General features: G+C 31.6%; 2 protein-coding genes across 2 annotated transcripts; one reads left to right on the top strand and one right to left on the bottom strand.

Annotated features, from left to right (window-relative positions):
- Positions 1-192: 192 nt before the first annotated feature.
- Positions 193-8609, bottom strand: LOC132940302 (clathrin heavy chain). Its single transcript, XM_061007814.1, has 22 exons — positions 7963-8609; positions 6694-6931; positions 6479-6628; positions 6299-6417; positions 6080-6241; positions 5416-6006; positions 5150-5338; positions 4901-5089; positions 4413-4820; positions 4196-4342; positions 3480-3964; positions 3040-3420; positions 2778-2961; positions 2522-2714; positions 2277-2434; positions 1939-2211; positions 1548-1865; positions 1343-1474; positions 1170-1280; positions 942-1112; positions 579-876; positions 193-510 (listed from the first exon to the last, which is right to left on the bottom strand). Exons 1-22 carry the CDS (start codon positions 8002-8004, stop codon positions 347-349), a joined length of 5103 nt encoding a protein of 1700 aa, XP_060863797.1. The 5' UTR covers positions 8005-8609; the 3' UTR covers positions 193-346.
- Positions 8610-15419: 6810 nt separating this feature from the next.
- LOC132941808 (lipoyl synthase, mitochondrial) lies at positions 15420-18881 on the top strand. Its single transcript, XM_061009989.1, has 7 exons — positions 15420-15710; positions 15774-16094; positions 16157-16313; positions 16384-16441; positions 16509-16667; positions 18273-18388; positions 18463-18881. The coding sequence occupies exons 1-7, from the start codon at positions 15651-15653 to the stop codon at positions 18717-18719; spliced, it is 1128 nt and encodes a 375-aa protein (XP_060865972.1). The 5' UTR covers positions 15420-15650; the 3' UTR covers positions 18720-18881.
- The last annotated feature ends 798 nt before the right edge of the window (positions 18882-19679 follow it).

Raw genomic sequence — 19679 nt, 5'->3', positions numbered from 1 at the left:
ACGATTATAAATAAAATAAATTATAAAAATTAACGTGAAATCAATATTAAAAATGTATACGCAAATAAATCATAAGTTACGAAGTGAGGTTGAATAATTTAAACAAGTAATATTTTTAACAAGTATTAACATTAACTATTCAATATTATCTAACAATGATGAGAATATATTTTCAAAAGCCTATATAGTTAATTTTTTTTTTTTTTGGAATGGTTTTTAATTGATTATTTATAAAATATAAATATTTTATACCTGGGTAGTAAATTTTCTATCAGAATATAGCAAAGCCCATCATTGTTTTCTTATAAAATACTGCTATAAAGGAAAGGGGTATATAATAGGTACATTACATGCCATAGCCCTGATAGGGTAAAGTATTTGAAGTTGCATATGGGGCTCCGCTTGGGGGTACATAAGGTTGTTGTGAAGGGGCTACAGTTCCTTGATAGGACGGCGAGTACATGTTACCCATAACCGATGGACCAGCTGTCAACATTAGTTGTGGTTCAGCTATATAAACACAATAAATAAAATATCAAAACTGAACATTAATAAATATGTATTTCAATAACACTTACGTATCATCATTGGTTTGATATCTTCTTCTTTGTGTTCTTCCAATCGCTTGGATTCGGCTTCTTCTAATTTATCTACCTTGGCAACATATTCTCTAGTGACTTGAATAAGGTAAGGCATAGCGAAGTCCATGATTTTATGCCTCCACGCTAGTTCCAATACAATGTCTGGGTGCACAAGATCATAACATTGAAACAAAGCGGCAGCAAAACAATCATAGTTTCCACGCTCTAAGAACCACGTAACCAATTCTTCAGCTACTTCTGAATTTTTGGATTCTGCCGCATATTCCATTGCATCCTAATACATTAATTACATAATTACAATAAAGTAAAGGTAATACTAACAACAAATATTAATAATACTTTATATAATCTGTCTTTCTTGCACAATTCAACACTCTGCTTCCACCTATTATTTCCCTTGTACAAGTAAGCAGCTATGCGCCTAAACTCCGTAAGTTCATGTTTTTCAAGTTTTTGGGCAAGTGCAATAGTATCAAAATTATCAAATGCATCAATGGACGTTCGTAGACCCTATAAAAACAAAAATAATCAACCATGGGAAACACAAATAATGGCTAAAAAAATTACTTGGTAGTCTTCCTCATCGATCAGTAAATTATTTAGTGCTTCATTTATAGCTTTATTATTCAAAGATTGCACGGAACGCAGGTAGGTTTTGACTAATTGCAAATGATTTGTCTAAATTAAAAAAAAAAGTTGTATTAAACTACAATCAATAATACGTTGAGACTACAGTATACCTTAGTGAAATAGGCAACACCTCTAGTGTGGTCCATTCGTGGTGTCAACACCAACAATAAGTCATTGAGCAGAAGCGGTTTATAATCAAGATAGAATTGTATTGCTTTGTAATATAATTCTAAATTAGCAACCTAAAAAATAAATCAATAATTATTAGTTAAGAAAAAACAAACATGAATACCTAAACACAATTTCTTTTCATACCTTTGTAATAATGTCTTTAAAATGACTCTCTCGCCAGGCTTCAGTTGGATGATTCATCATGGCTAATACCGCATTATCATACTCTTCATATTTATCATATAAAAATACTAACTCTGACCACAAATGTGCTTGTTCAGCCGCTCTTAACACCTTAGGGATATTAACACGAGACCAGAAGAGTTCTAAATGCTCCTTCATCTTAGCCGGCTTATATTTGGAGTATAAAATAGCCAATTCTGTAAACATTCCCATATGTGCACGTTCCAATCCTAATGCTGCTTCTAGAAGATTAATAAGTTCTTCAAAATAACCACGATCCTAAATGGATAAAAAAATAAAGCATGTTGTTATATTATCGGAACAATTTAACAAAATTAATTATTTATATTACTTGGTAGTAGTTAATCAAGTCTTCTAATTCATCAGCATGAACAACTATGTGGAGACCACACATTTGAGCTAACCTGAACTCATTATTATCAACACATGCAAAACACACTTCTTTCCATGTTCTTGTGCTATTTGCTTTACGGGCACTGTCGACAGCACCCTGATATTCTTTAAGATGTACAAGAGTAATAGCTAATCGTGCAAAGTTTGAGACATTGTTATACAACAGCTTAGCTGGTTCATACATTTTGTCTTCAAAACACCTATCACCGATCTGTAAAATTAATTAATACATAATTTAATATAATATTCTATACAATGAGACAACAAAAAAATTACCTTTTGAATATCAGCGTGATTTGGTCCAGAAATAAATTCTTCAAGATCTGCAAGACGATTTGTTTTGGCATAAGCGTAGATTAATTCGCTTTCAATATAGGATTCACGAGCCTTCTTGCGCGACATTTGCAAATAACGTACAAGATCTTCCCAACTTCCTATAATCAAGAAAAAAATATATGAATGAATAATTCATACAACCAGTAAATTATTTATACGTAAATAATATAAAATTCAACATATACCTGTTTTGTGTGCAGTCTGAACAACATCCATGTATGCACTTGGATCATCAGCTTTAATGAACGAGTCAATAGCTTCTTTGACAAACATACTTTGCAGTTGGGATTTTGCCAATAAGCTCCAAACACCTGGTTCATTACAACGTTCAGCGAATTCATAGGCGCGATCAAGATTTTTAACATTATCAATAAGTACCTAAATAAATAAACACAAATTATTAAATTTTTCCAAACCAAAGTTATATTAACAAGATCTTACTTGAATAGCAGATTGATTAACGTTAAACTTCTTAAATATTGCAAAAGCTTCTTCAAATAATTCATTGTTAATAGCGATGGATGCAATATCAGGAGCATCATAGTTGTCCAAACGATTAATATAATCCATAACACGAGTTCGGTCAGCTTTAACCGCTGTCAAAATCAATAGATTTTGCAAGTTTCTAAATTCATATGAAAAGAAGAAAAAATTATTGTTGTATTTGGAATTCAAAAAAAATGTATTGGTATTTCAAAGTTACCTATGAGAGCTGAATAATGAGTTATCAAATACAATTTTTTCTAATAATTCAATCAGTTCATTGGGCAAATCAGCAGTCATAAAAGCTTTTACAGTTACTGATATGTCTTCAGGATCTTGAGTTTCAGATAAAGCTGTTTGCACAACTTGATCAATGAGTGGACGACGATAGACATTGTTTTCATTCAAAACTTCCAGCCACAACTCTGGGTTACGACGTCTCACCAAATATCTAGCTTCAGATTTGAAAAGACTATTCTCATTACAAACATTTATCAATTCCAAATCACATTTTCCCCGTTCATAAGCAACGCATGCTAAATGTGGATCACGCTTTTCACAATACTTGCCAACCACGCGGCTATCATAAAACTTGTTCTCTCTAAAAAAAAAAAAAGATAGTAATTGGTATTGTTATTTAAAAAATGGTAAGCTGCATACTTCAAATATCTTTCTGGATTATTGTTGCTGTCAATATAAATCTTAGCAAGAGCATTATGAGTTGCAGGCTCTTCACTACCATCATGAACACGTAATTCTAGCCAAGATGACAATAGTTTAAGTCGGTTACGCTTCTCTACTTCTTCTACCAATTCATCTGTAGAAAATTCTCCTTTCACAACTTGTATAAGATTTTTGATTATATCTTCTGAACAATCTACATCAAGGAGTCCACCGACTACAACTGGTAGACGTGAAGGGTTCACTTTTTGTACATAAATCTCAATATATTTTTGCAAATTATTTCTATATAAATATAACACAAGATCGTGCACGAAATTAAATCGATCACACACAATGATTAGTGGTAATTGATCAGTAAGCTTTGCTTCTTTCAAGAAATTCTTAACTCTTTCTGCATTGTAACAAGTAGATTCACGACATATCCGCTCCACTTCTTTAATTTGTCCAGTTTTGCAAGCTGCCTATAAACATACATTAACTATTTAACAAAATATTAACTCATAATACATTTATATTCATGCACTAAATTAGCGTTAATAATGAAATATTTTATTAGTTATTTCAGATTTTAAGTACATACAAAAGATAATAAAATAACTAACTGAACAAAAAACGTACTAAATTATGAGTAGAAAATCAGCAAACTAAAATACACACATTATAAACTCAAATATTTTTATCTTATGACTTACTGAAATGTACTTAAAATGAACTTCTGGATCTTGACTGAAGTTAACAATGGATCCCAAGAAGTAAAATAATCCTTCATAACTTTTAAATGACTCAAATAAATCTATCAATGCCTTAGTTGTCAATTGTTCATGGTATTTAGTTGCAATCTAGTTTAACACAAATATTAAAAAGATAATAAGTTTAGGTAAAATATTTTCATTAATTGTTGGTAATTACCTTAACACAAATTTGAAGGTTTTGCCTTATGTTATTAGTTAGCATGGCTTTTAAACATTCCAAAGAATCTTCAACACTCAAGGATCCAAAGTAACCAATTAACCATTCAGGATTTAATAATTGTGTATGTACAACTGCTCTTTTTATATCATATAAGTCTGTATAATGTTCCAGAGCTCTTTGTAAAAGTCCAGCTTTTTCGCACAATTGGGCAACATGAGCACGATCGTAATGAGTAAACATTTGGTTACCGAGAATAGCGTCAGCAACTTGTGGAGCAGATATTAAATTCATTTCAAGCAAACGTGTTTGTAACGGGCCTTCAGCTTCACGGTTATGTTTCAATGCTTCTAGAAGGAATTTAGTGCATTGTTGAACCATGCTTTGTTCGATAAATATATCCACAATCTACATTTTAAATTGTTAAAATAAATTTTTGTCCATAAATAAAAATAAACAAGAAATTATAAAAACTATTAATTACATACTTGATTAATATTAGCAAGAGGTTCAGCGTCATCAGACAGTAACATTTGGGCAAATTCAACAGCATGATCAGGAGTAGTACGTAAGACTACATTCCTGAATAAATGTATATAATCTGGTACATAACTTATTTTTTGGGAATACAATATAATTTTCTGATACTGGCCAGTCTCAGCAAAACATTGAACAACCTATAGAAAACCATTTAATGAGTATGTTAATTAAATAGTTAAAAATTAATTGATAAGTACTTTTGGTGGAATGTTTGCACGCAGATAAACTGACAATGCTAAAGAAATGTCTGCGGTTTTGACTAAATCTCCTAATTCTTCAGAGCACTCCAATTTATCTTCTTTTAGCCACTTTTCTAATAATTGCCTTTTATCTTGTGCAAGAACTGGACGACATAATTCCAGAGATTCATATTTATTCAACTTGCCCTAAAAATATTCAAATAAATATTTAAGAGGATTGATTATTTGTACAAAATGTAATATTTAAAACTGCAATAGCATACCTGATCCAGTAATATTCCAAAGTACTGAAGTAGAGGGGATGATTGATTTGCAACAGTAGGAACCTGTTGAAATTTTTGTATGGTAGAAGGTGTCCTAAGAATGCCTTTAGGTGCATTAGCTGCTACTTTAGCAGCATCTGCATATTGTGCACTTTGGAAGAGCATGTTAAACTTGCGTACAAAAAGTTCTTCTGCACCTGACAAATTATTTCGTACAGCCATACGTAAAGCGAGTTCTGGATGTTGGAGTACTGTATTAATGTACGGTATTATGTTGTCTTCTTCAACACTGACAGATAATACTTGTCCTTTACGATTAACCCCAATTATACCTCCAGTGGCATCATGTGGCGCAGTTACAAAAATTGTATCTCCACTAATGCGGTTCATATAGATGCAAGTAGCTGTTTCAATGTCATATAGATGAATATAGCCATACTTAGTAATAAGATATATTACATCGAATTTAGAGCTAACTTGCATTGCAACTGGAAAATCGTTTTGTGCTTCTGGAGGAAAGAAAACTTCCACTTGTTTTTTTGGAAATGGTTGATTGCCTCTTGGTGTTTGTACCACTTCAACAATGTGCAACTAAAATTCAAATTAGTAAATCAAAAATAAATTTTTAAATTTGGAAAATAGGTTTCAGAATAACTTTTATTACCTTTCCTCCTGCAGCTGTACGTGCAGCAAAACAAAACAACGTTGACATTTCTCTATTTCCTTCCATTTGGAATCTTGCAAATGATGCAGCATGGCCTTCAATAGGCTGTGAACAACTTTTCTCTACCGAATATAATTGCATAGCTCCAACAACACGATTTTGCTAAAAGCAAGAAAATAATTATAATCCTCTTCAAAAAGGTATAAACAAAAATAGTACTTGAGCTGAAATTCCTATGAGTAATAACCATTGTTGTTTATGATCCGTTCTATAATTAATAATTTGACACCCATTCAATGTAGAATGACGATCAAACATTTTAACAGGTGTAGAGTCTCCTGAAATTTAATACAATTTAAAAATATAGGTAATGCGTTTCAGATGTAAAAAAAAACTTACCTTCCATACTCCAATGGAAAACCGATGTTTCTGTAACAAGAGCTAATGTATTTGGAGAAATCCATTTCCAAAAAACTACATCATCTTGCATAATGTGAGCTTTCATTTTACTCTTCATCTCAATATTAAAAATCTGTAAGGTCTTTTGAGCTAAAATAAAAATAATTATATTTTTTGTAAAAATGTTAAAAAATCAAAGGCAATGCAATTCTTACATGCAGCTGTTCCTTCAGTACCAGCTTTTCCTTTCAATGCAATTACTTTGCTGGCTGGATTCATTATGGCTGAATCTGCGGATATTGGACGCCTTATTGGATTTTGGGGATCAGCCATATCAACAATAACAACTTGTGCAACATCGCCAGTCTTTTCACGCACACAGATATATTTATCTGATTCCATGGTGAGTGTATTAAAACTGATGTTTGACTGATTAATGCCCACATTTGTAAGCTATAGAAAAAATTATGAAATAAATTTTTTTTTTTAAATGTATTATATAGGTAGGTCATAGGCGCAAATAGGAGGGGGCTGGGGGGCTTTAGTATCCCTTAGAGTTTCCCCAAAAACTAATGATTTCACTACTATAATTTGAAAGCATCACAAGAGTTTGAGAGCTTCAGCCCCCTCCCCAAATTTCAAACACTATTTATGCCAATGAGGTAGGTACACAAGAAATTAATGTTAAAGTTCAAACATAATAATTATAGGTACTAATAACTGTTGAGTATTATGAATCACTTATTATAATTCCATCTGATATCATACCTACAAAACCACAATAATGTAGAGATAATATTGTACCATATTATATCATGAAATTCCCCTTGACCCACATTTAATTGGATTAAAATGTTTAACATAATAACTTTGACAGAGACACATCGCAGCTACGGTGACTATGGATAATACACTTCTAAAATACAATAAACGCCCGTGATGGCGAATCAACATGTAAACCCAACATCTGGCAGGTGATAAGCATAAATATTAAGCTGTCATTAAAGATCATATTTTTCCAAGATAAAAAACGGACAGAACAAAAGCTAAAAGTTGAGAGGTGTGTGGGAAAACCCGTTGAACGGTTGAACCCACGGTATCATTACTTAAATATCTATCCTATTACTTTATTATTATTGGTAATAATTGAGATGTAAAAGACGATCGCCGATAAAATATTTGTTACTGCGTTGCTGTAACTCGCAAACGACGTTATAAATTATGTAGCCTATTAATAGGCGGCGGGCGGATCGGCCGCGATAGGGTCGGCGGCGCAGAAACGTTTGGGTTTTACCGGCACGATCGTTTGGGTTGCATTAAAAATACACGAAGTCACGAAACAACCATCCGGCGCCCGGCCTCAACCCCGCCGGGCCAACCGTGCACAATGGGCCCTGCTGCTGCTGCCTGCACAGACGACAAGTGCCCCTACACGAGTACAACGCACGGTGTACACGATTCACTACTCAGTTTTAATAGTTTACCTGTAGGTGTTCCTGGAACTTGATAGGTAGTATCTGCGCCATTTCGATATCACGTCCGGTCCGCGTGCTAGTTATTCACAAATGGCGGAGTTGTCGCTGCCCCGGTTGCGTAGACGGGAGAACGAACGACGGTCCGGCGCTTTCCAAAAGCTCACTAATGTGGGAGGAGGTGCACTCGCTGATAATGACGATGTATATGTATACTGGTGTGCGAGTGTGTGTGTGTGTGTGTGTGTGTGTATTGGGATTTGGAAGCAACACTGAAAAAAACACTCACACTGGGTCGACGGTTTTTATTTAACGTGGTCGAAGCCGCGTATGCGCGCGCTGGTATAATAATTCGACTGAAGAACACTTTCAGCGGGCGGCACGATCGGCCGACATTAACGTGACTGCGGTACTAAAAATACGATGATTATCGGATTCAGTGGTGACGAAACGTAAGGCAACAACGATTAACAAAATATAAAAAGCGATCACTATTCACTACTTATTGCTGTCGGCGTCAGGGGCGGACTTTGATGCACCGTGTATTGTATTTTGATAAATTATAAAAATGGGACAACATTCGTATCGTCGCAAGTTCGGTCCACGGTTCATATCGGGAATCACGCAGGCGAGCGGAAAAAAATAATGTGTCTAAAGGGTTCAACTGTTCAAGCAGGGTAGAAGGGAGGGAGTGCCACTGCCACATAAACAGACTGAACAGTGTGCCGTTAGTGGACGACTTGAAATTCCCCTACAACCGTCTTCGATTAGTCAAGTGCGTGGCGGTGCACTGGTGCCGGTGGGCGGTGTCGAATGTCGATGTTGGTCCACTACAACCACGATTTAAATTTTAAGATAATATACGATTTAAGATAATATTTAAGTATATCTTAAATCGTGGCTGCAACCATACATCATACAACAATACAACCAACTTTAATAGTATTAATAGTATTGTCTATGAATACATCTCCACTCCAATTACTTGTCTACTCGTTTGACTAGTAGACAGTGCCTCTGTGTCTAGTGTGTCTACTCAGACGTCTCCGAGTACTCGGAGCACTCCGGTCTTTGATATTAATTAATAATATAATATATGCAGGATAGAGCTATGCGTATATCACTCGTTCTCTGCGCTTGAAGCCGATTTGGTCGGCCCCGATAAATTTATTGCGCATGGGTCAGGAATGAAAAAGGTTGCGCGGGCGGTGTAACATAATTGCGGTAATGTTTTGCGCAAGTGCAGTCGTGGTTTTGCGCATGCTCAGTGGTGACATTTGGGGCCGACCAAATCGGTTTCAAAATTTTAAATCATAGCTCGATCCAGTATTTATCATGACAAATAATACCTATTTAATTTGTTATGGTATTTATTATCTAAGACTCCGGTAGTCCGGACCACTATTTAAGCTAATATACACGCTGTATATCTTAATTCGTGACCATGACTAAATAAATAGGCACGTCGGCTAAAATTGTATTTTCGCTATCGTCGCGCATGTTCCCCAGACGGCCAGACATAAAAATAATAATATAAAATGGATAAAGTAGATTATTATTATGACCACGATTTAGATAATACCACAGAATATATGAAATACCTAATTATAATAAAATAATTTATAAATAATTTCATGTATTCTATGGTGTTATCGAGCTGACATGCCTGTTTATTTATTTAGTTATGGTCCGGACAGTCCGGTATTCCGATCTCCTACTCGGACGGTCTAGCGCTCGGCACTCCATACTCCATAGCAGTGACGTATTTATGGGGGGGGATATGGGGGATAGATCCCCTCCCTTGACCTTTTTTTTTTAGTTTAGGTATAAAGTTTAAGCTGCAGTACTGTTGCTATTTATATTTTATAATTTTGTTATCCTGTGGGCTGCGAGTGATATTACCCAACAATAACAACAAAATTAAAATAGGACTATATTCGAGAGAAGTCGGGTAAAACCCGCTAGTACCTAACCTATTATACTGTTATATACGTAGAACACGAAACTAATTGCGACAGCGAACAGAAAACGATAAGGAATTCGTAAATTTTAAAATAAATATTAAAAAATGTATGTGTTTTGTGATTATAGACTAGACTTAATGGGTTGGCTATGCTTTCTTGTCACAGAGAGGTCGAAATTACAACAGATGAAGTAATTGATGAGTTGTGCTTAAAAAACAGAAAACTAGAGTTTATTTTATAAATTAATAAAACAGAGTAAAATTAAAATCAATATTATTGTTTTTATTGTTAGCCTTACATGGAGTAACTAACAAAAGGTTGCATCAACACTAAAAAATTTTGATATCCCCCTCCTCAAGAAAATCCTATATACGCCCCTGCTCCATAGTCCATAGCACCGTACAATTAATTTATCATGGCACCATGATAGCCGATATGTATATATTTACTGTGCGACACTCGACGTTTCGACGTTCTGGGTCATTCGCATGGACTAGTGGTACACCTTGAGATAAGTACACTGATTACTGGACAATACTCTGGTCAGTCGCCTGCACCAGACCTATAAACTAAGTCATAACTAGGTCTATGGTCGTCAGTTCGTCACTAAAGAGCCTATATAAACGTTATATAGGCTCTCTAGTCGTCATTCGTCAGACCACGCCCCCAACACTCCGCAGTCGTCACATACAAATTCAAATTAGAATTTAGAGTAGACTTACTACTATAGAGATTAGAAAATAAACATTATAGGTATGTTTATAAAGTGTGTTGTGGCTTGTTTAAGTATTTGGTTCCACATGACACAACCGCAAATTAGTTATCACAAATCACAATCCACTTTGGCACTTTTCAGTTTCCACTGTTCAACCGTTGTCTGTTCCATGGGGCATAGTCGCATAGACCATACACGACGGTCGTCATCACATTGTTCATGACAATACAATTACAAATATATATACCTATTTAATATTTTGTAATATATTTTGTCATGATATTGTTCTGTGGTCATAATATTATTATGTACGATTGTCGATTAAAGCCTAGTTCATAGTGAACTTCAAATGATGACACTGATGCCGTGGCATCATGTAATTTGATGACACAATGTTATGTGTAGTCTGCTGTTGACTGTTCACACGTAGTTGAATATTAATTATGAAAATGTAAACAATAAAAAATAAATAGAAGGTGGTGATAAGTATTTATTACCAACTATCAATTTTATTATTTTGTTATTTAATCGAAGTTTTGTTGGGTTTAGTAAATAGGCTGTTGTTTTGTTCAATTAAAGAGGTCAATAATTACGTTTTAAACCCAGCTGATTATCAATCCATATAGTATAATTTAGTATAATATTATCTATGTTGTAAACACAATATTAAAAGGCTGCATCCGAATTAAAAAAAAATGATTATAATTTGTAATATAAAAAATAAAAATAGGTGTATTGACAGTTGATATACCTTTGTATTAATAGGTAACAATTATGAGTCTTTATAATTGTGATGGTATTAATGTATCTAATAAGGAAATTTAATATTATTTTGAGGATTATCACAGTGACACAGTTGGACTGTATGTCATGTTCCACAATTATTTGTTACAATCACAGTAGTTCGTCAAGCCTGGATTAAGGGGGGGGAGGGGAACATGGTCCCAGGGCCCATTGATTTTTGGGGCCCATATTTATCCCCAAAATATATTTTTTTAACGCGTCCAATACAATTTAAAAATAAAATTATGTAAGTAGGTAGGTATGTAGATAAATTATTATTAATAATTATAAAATAATATGTTCTCAACTTTATATCACGAAAAATTACTATAAATAATCAACTATGTTTGCCAATAATTTTGTTTGTGTGATTTTTTTTTTTTGAGAATTTTAGGTTACCGATTTAATTATTTAAGTATATGAAAAGGTAGTTATAAGAAATAAATATTTATCCCTTGTAAATTAGGTATTTCAGTTAAAAGTATTAATGCATATTATACTAAAATTTAGAGGACCATAGTTATATAATATGCTAGCAATAACCTAGTGAACCAAAATTGATCATTTTACTGTCAAAATGTTCAGAAAAAAAGCTTTACCAGAAACCATAAAAAATATGGTGGTTACCATTTGAAAAAATAAAGTTGATTTTATTATTGGTACAACTGCGTGTTTAAAAATTTTGAAAATGTTATAAAAAAATTACCTGTTAAAAATAGAGAAACACGTCTTTTTTTTGTTTTAACGAAATTCCATATCATCGATCTATATAATAAATTGTTAAAAAAAAGCCGCGTGCAATGACATGAGATATGTCCTGTATAATATTTTTTATATAGTAAAAAATTATACAATAATATATAGTCGTTAATATGTAATGATACAATTATTTTGAAGTTACAGTTGAAAGGGGGCCCACTAAGTGTATGGTGTCCCGGGGCCCAATTGATCCTTAATCCGGGCTTGCGATAGACATTTGTTCCAATCAGCTTTTGGATTAAAATAATATATTCATTGCCCATTGAAGCAAATTCAATTTGAACAAGAGTACATCCTTGAGTATTATATTACTCTACGGAGACACGGAGTACATTCATGACATAATATGGTCAGCAATCAACACACAGTTTAATAAAATATATAAGAGGTAAGATTTTTAACGGGCTACGATGAAGTGCACAGGTTCAGCTAGTATAATATAATATCTTGAATCTTCTTAGGCCGTGTTGGGAACAAATGTTTTTGTAATAGATACTTGTATACCTATCTATTATTCATTAAACATATAGGTAGGACGCGGCAACATATAGGTTACGTGGCTACGTATAATCTATATATAAATAAAAATGAAATGTTGTTCGTTGGTTATCACATCACTTTAAAACAGTTTGAACGATTTAGCTCATTTATTTTTTTTATGATCGTAATAGTCCGAATAAGGTTTTTACGGTAAAAAAATTGTGTAAGTTGCCCGAAACTTACACAAGGATTATGAGATTTACAATGGAAATCAACAAAATATTGTTATAGAAATAATTAGTAGAATCTGTAGAAATTATATAATATTTTTTTGTATATAAATGGCTGCCATGGATCAAATCGTCGTATTTATGGCCTCGAACAAAGATTAGTTAGTTATATCTTAAAAGTAAAACAAACATAATAAGAGTTGAATGTATGTTTGTAGCTTATAAACTCAAAAACTACTCGACTGATTTTGTGACAATAGGCAATTAAAAATTGATTTTAGAGAAATCAGAAAAGTTTAGAGAGTATTTTGAAATACGTTCGATTTATACTAAGTGCTAACCCTTTGTCCATTATACGGTCGAATTATTCCCAAAAGATGAACTGACACCGATTTTCCCGTGAACTTATAGGTACACTAAAACCAAGATATACACCTATACAATATAGTACTATATCTTTTCACTGAGGAAGTATGGGTAATACACTTATCTAATATCTAAAGATGGATGTTGGTTTAGACTAGGGTGACCATACGTCCTGTTTTTTACAGGATTGTCCTTTATTTCAGCGTTGTGTCCTGTTGTCCTGACAAACTTCTTTCAGGACGCTTTTTGTCCTGTTTTTTTGATCAAACAAAATGAATGAATTTGAAAACGAAACTTACGAAAGTAATGAATAATGTTTATAATTGTAATCTTGTAATTGTCTGAATTTATCAGTATGGGGTATGACGATATGTCTACGAGTTATAGGAGCTTATCGGAGTTATCGGATTTACCGTTATCTGACTATGCTTTCGATTCTATCTATTATTATATTTATATCACTGAAAATACGTTTTGTGAATACGGCGAATAGCGAATATCTATTAGTTGGGTTCCAACAATCGTTGAGTGTTGTCGACTTGTTGATAATCGTTAATATAATATTTTACAATTTTAGGAAAGTAATCTATTAAAATGCCTAAGCGAAGGTGCGTATTTACTCCCAGCTTGAAAGTTGAATTTCCATTTTTAAGAGATGAAATCGGAAAAGTTTTATGTATTGTATGTAAATCAGTTTTTTCAATAGAAAACGGTAGTCGTTCAGATATTACACAACATGTTAAACAAAAGAAACATTTATTGGCCGTATCAAGCAGTTCTTCAAATAAGGTAACGAATTTTTTCACTAATGTACAGTCAACAAATGAAAGCAAACGTAATACGGCAGAAGAGGGTCTTTTTGCATATAAAAATTTACTAATGATAATTACTTTTTCAGAAAAATATGAAAAATCAAATAGTGAAAACATCTCTGAACAATCGTCATCAAAATTAATTAATAAGTTTTTTTTAAAAAGTAAAGTACATGAATTTAATCTTATACAGTGTTATTAAAAATTATGTTTAAATTATAAAATATATATATTAAGTATTAATAAAAAAAAATTAAATTATTATTAATTTTGTCCTGTATTTTTTTTTTTTAAAAATGGTCACCCTAGTTTAGACTTAACAACTAATGGACCGTTTTCAATAAAAATTATAGATATCAATATATTCAAATTAAAATATATAAAATTCCTTGAGACTTGCAGGAGGGTGTTTATATAGCTTATTTTTTTAACCTATGCTTACGTAGCTGCTCACGCATACATTTTTTTTAAACTCACGAAAAAAAATATTATTGTTTTTGTTTATTATGTAATGGTTGCCATTGGTTACATAGTACTTATGTTTCTATTTTCTATTCAAATTAGTAGAAATATATTTATATATTGCCATATACATACATTTTTTTACAAATATATTTATAAAAAAACAAATCTTTGGCACGTGCAACGCCGCGGGTGGGAAGCTATATAAGTATGTCCCAGAAAAATCAATATATTTTACAGTCATAAGTATGGAAATTCTGATTGAATAGCATAATATTCGTTTTTTTTTTCCAAAAATTAAAATTATCAACAATTTTATTTAGACAATTTTTTTTTTTAAATTTCCAAGATTTTTTGTTGATGGTATTTTTTAAAACATTTAACAGTATTATTCCCCGAATTTCTAAAAATGTCATATTAAAAAAAGAGCATTTATAAATTGTCGTATTTCAATTTTTGGAGAAATTAAAATCAAAAAATCAAAATTGTTGGAAAGTCGATTTCGAGTAGACTTGACGACAAATTCAAACCTGTTTTTAGAAATCTTGTAGCTTTATTAGATCAATTGGTATGTTTGGCAAAAAACCCGTAGAACGTGTGTTATAGACAAAAACAGAAAATCGTGGTATCGAATCTCCTTAAGAGCTTTATTACTTATTGTTAATTTTTTGCTGTTTTATTTAATACAATTATAATGAATTATAGTAAATTATCTATAATTAATATGTATTAAATAATAAATACTATAATATCTATGATGACCACGGTCTTATCACAGAATAGATTAAATTTAATCTTTTCTGTGTTCTTATCACGGTCCTTATTTTTTTTTTTTACAAGACAGAGGTCATGAACTTACTCAATATCATTATTATATTTATATTTAAATTATTATTATCACAGATTACAGAACAATATTATCATAGAAGAATAATGTAATATTATGAAAATACATAGATATATATACAACAACTATATTATAAATATGTGAAAATATCAAATAATGAATAATTTTTTAATAATTTCATCATTCAACAATTTTAATTAACGGTGTTAACACCGCATACACTTTAGCTTATAAGCTGTTGTGATTTGTGGCTAACCAAATTAGTTAACATATTTACTTATAATGTCATGTTTATTTAATAAATTCGGATCAAACTGGAAACCAAACCATCTATTATTCAAGGTAAATTTTGAAAATCGTTATGCAAAATTAACAAACCATAATACATTTTTTAAATGTTTTCAGACTTGTAGGCCTAAGTCAACCGTTAGAGATAAATTCCGTGAGATAGTTCAAAGTGGACCAGACTTATCAGATTTTATAAATGAAACACCAGTAACATCAGAAAACTATAGTGGTAAATTGAGACGTGCAAAGGGTGAAGAAGATAGATTGCGTTTACCTCCTTGGCTTAAGACTAAAATACCAACCGGGGAAAACTTTTCAAAAATAAAAGAACAGTTACGCGACTTAAACTTGCATACTGTTTGTGAGGAAGCTCGATGCCCAAACATTGGTGAATGTTGGGGTGGAGGTAAACACGGCACGGCTACTGCAACAATAATGGTAACATTTAAAAAAAGAAATTTTGTATGCAATTTTACTTTTATTGATTAAATATTCTGTAGTTATTGGGTGACACGTGTACTAGGGGATGTCGATTTTGTTCTGTCAAAACATCAAGAGCCCCACCACCTCCTGATCCCAATGAACCAGTGAATACAGCAAAAGCTATTGCATCATGGGGACTTGATTATATTGTGTTAACATCAGTTGATCGTGATGGTAAATAAAATAAAGAGAAAGTTACATCTATTGATTGATGAATAATTGATGTACTGAACTTATTCTTTAGATTTGGAAGATGGTGGGTCTGCTCATTTTGCCGAGACTGTAGTTGAAATAAAACAGCGGTTCGTTAAAATATAGATGATAGTAAACTTGTACTATTGTTACATAGCTATAATTTTTTTTTTTTAGTAATCCTAATATAATGATTGAGTGTTTGGTACCAGATTTCCGTGGATCAGCTGATAATGTTAAAACTATTGTAGATTCCGGTTTAGATGTTTTTGCTCATAATATTGAAACTGTTGAAAAGCTGACACCATTTGTTAGAGATCGGAGAGCAAATTATAGGTAAATATAATTAAATCATTATTTTTATTAATACTTGAGGACGCTACAAAGATATTTGTTGTCTCCACCTTACATAGGAAATTGTATGCTCAGCAGATCACGTTTAGCTCCCTTAGTTTAAAAACTAGAGTGGATTATCTAAGGCACAGGTTCTCAAACTTATTTAATCCACTGCCCGCTTTCAGAATCAATGATTTTCTAAAGCCCCTCAAATTTTTTTAAGCATACCATCTGTAGTGCATCTTAAAAACAGTACCTGGTTATTTTAATTGTTATATTTAAATATAAATGAGAAAAATACAAATATAATGAAAACACATAGGTACTTGATCATATTTAAAATTATATTTTTTAAGTTCAAACATTAATTACTTATCTGAATCAAATTTAAAAGAATTTTTATTAAAATTAAATAAAAATGTTTCTAATGTGAAGGATAAACCTGATACTCTTTAACAAGATTGTTAATATCAGGCTTGAATTTACTTAAAAACAGACGCAAGTGGAATTATGTGGACATATAGTAGGTATTTAATTTTAATTTTAAGTTTAAAAAGAACATATTTTTTCTCTTTTTTTTAGTCACTTATCGCCCCTCTAGTTCTTTTCAATCCCCCCTAAAATGTCTTCAGGTCTTATACCACCCCTCTAGAGGCGACGAACGCCCTCAAGGGGGCGCTATCCCCCACTTTGTGAAAGGCTGATATAGGGCATATCATAGGCTTTTTATTATATTTTAATTTTAAAGCGAGTTATGAATATTTTAAGATGTACAAACAATTTACAATTTTAAAATACTCATAAGTTGCTCTAAAATTAAAATACAAAAAAAAGCTTATGAAATGCCCTAGATAATGATCTTACCTTTAAATTTTATTAGAGGTCAATTCACTCTAATTTTTAAATTAACGGAGCTAAATGTATTCTGCTGAGCGTAACAATTGTTATATTACGCAGTTGTAAGACGCAGACAACTAATGTTTGTGTACCGTCCTCTTAAAAAATTATTAAATTAATCACTTATATAGTTTAACTCTAATAAAACTTTTAAATAAATCTATTATGATAATATTTTCTCAACAACTGTACTACATTCGCATTGATAATTGATCCACATAGGAGCTAAATTAATAACTTGGTCATGATTCAGTGGTTATAATATGTCAGTGTGATACCTGTATACCATAAGATTTATAATGTTATAGGTTAAATTCTCGCACTGCATTACTCTTTCCTTGGAGTATTTTGAAATTAGATTGTAGGACAATTCACTTTATTCCGCATTTAAAGGGGGGAGGGGGCATTAGCTACAACTGCCCTAGGTGCCAGTATTTTGGGGGCTCCAAAATTTGTTCCCTTGTGAAATGTTAAAACTTTTAAAATTTAAATTATTTCTATAACAATATAATAGTATATAATATTAATGTATTATGCTGTTTAAAATTACTAAATAAAATAACATCCTTCATTGATTAAAAAAAAGATTTTAGTATTTCCATAATGATATTAATATAGATACCAGGTTAAGTTGTTAAGTCATATATTACATATCTATATATCTATTATACTTATTATAAAATTAATCTTTAATCCATTAAATTATAGACAAACTATGTCAGTGTTACATAAGGCCAAAGAATTTAATCCACAACTCATAACTAAATCATCGATAATGCTGGGTCTTGGCGAAACTGATGAGCAAATCGAACAAACATTTAAAGGTAATTATTACATATTGCAAATATGGAATATTCATTCTTCTTTTGTTTGCTACTTAAAAACATATTTTTTTTAGATTTAAAAGAATCACTAGTGGATTGTGTTACACTTGGACAATATATGCAACCTACAAAACGACATTTAAAAGTTGTAGAATATGTCACTCCTGAGAAGTTTAAACATTGGCAAGAGGTTGGCGATAAGATGGGATTTATGTATACAGCAAGTGGTCCACTTGTAAGGAGTTCATACAAAGCTGGTGAATTCTTTATTGGAAATGTATTAAAAAAACGTAAAGAAGTACAAGAGTCTAAAATATCTGACACCACTTAAATGTATTGTTGTTATTGTTGTTAATTATATTTTATATTGTGTTATTATTAAAATATAAAATATAATTTCTTATATTGTTATGAAAATCTTGTAAAAAATAGCCTTAAAAGTTTAAATAGTTATGAAAATATTTTATTTATTACATAGTATTTTGAAATTTAATGTGATCGTTCAAGTATGTAAGCATAAACGCATACAATATTTACAAAATATGCAAAAATGGATGTTTCAATGAATTATCTTTATTTTTGATTATAATAAAAACATTATAATATATTGGTAACATATTACAGGCATTTTCCTAGTTTTGTTGATTGGTAGTTGGCAGTTTTTGTAAGCTATATAATATTTTTTATAAGTAGAAGTGTTATTTTGGCTACCTCTCATCTTCTTTACTCATCACTTAGCCCTTTAGAGTTATCTTAAGCCCTTAGTGTTTAATATAAATGTAACAGATAATTATTGTTTTTTTAACCTATATTTAGATAATTATAATTTTTATTTCACTAATTATTTACTGTTTTCCATGTAGATCACACAAACACGCTTTACCAAAGCTAATTTGCTACTCATTTTGATATTTTAAGCCTACTTTAAATATCAAAAATTATTGATTACCAGAAGTCCAGAAATAATTTATTTTGCTCAAAAAATATAACACACTTAAAAAACAAAAATATGATGCACAAGCACAACACAGATAATAACTGTTAAAACATAAAATAAACACAGTCAAAATTCCATATATGTAGTATATTTAACTTTAACTCATAGGTCACCTATTTTAGGGGATAACTTTAAACAATGTTATGCTTATGACCAACATTTTTGAATTTAAGAGGGAATTTTGGAAGTCAGGATTGGCGTGATAACAATCAAATTATTTAATTATTGTTTTTTTAATGGATTGTTTAACTCTGACATATTTTAATCGTACGTCCGCATTCCGCAACACGATAT

The sequence above is a fragment of the Metopolophium dirhodum genome, chromosome 3, assembly GCF_019925205.1.
Source record: "Metopolophium dirhodum isolate CAU chromosome 3, ASM1992520v1, whole genome shotgun sequence".
Taxonomy (NCBI): Eukaryota; Metazoa; Arthropoda; class Insecta; order Hemiptera; family Aphididae; genus Metopolophium; species Metopolophium dirhodum.
The sequence above is the reverse complement of the archived record's forward strand: the minus strand, read 5'-3'. Positions and strand labels throughout refer to the sequence as shown.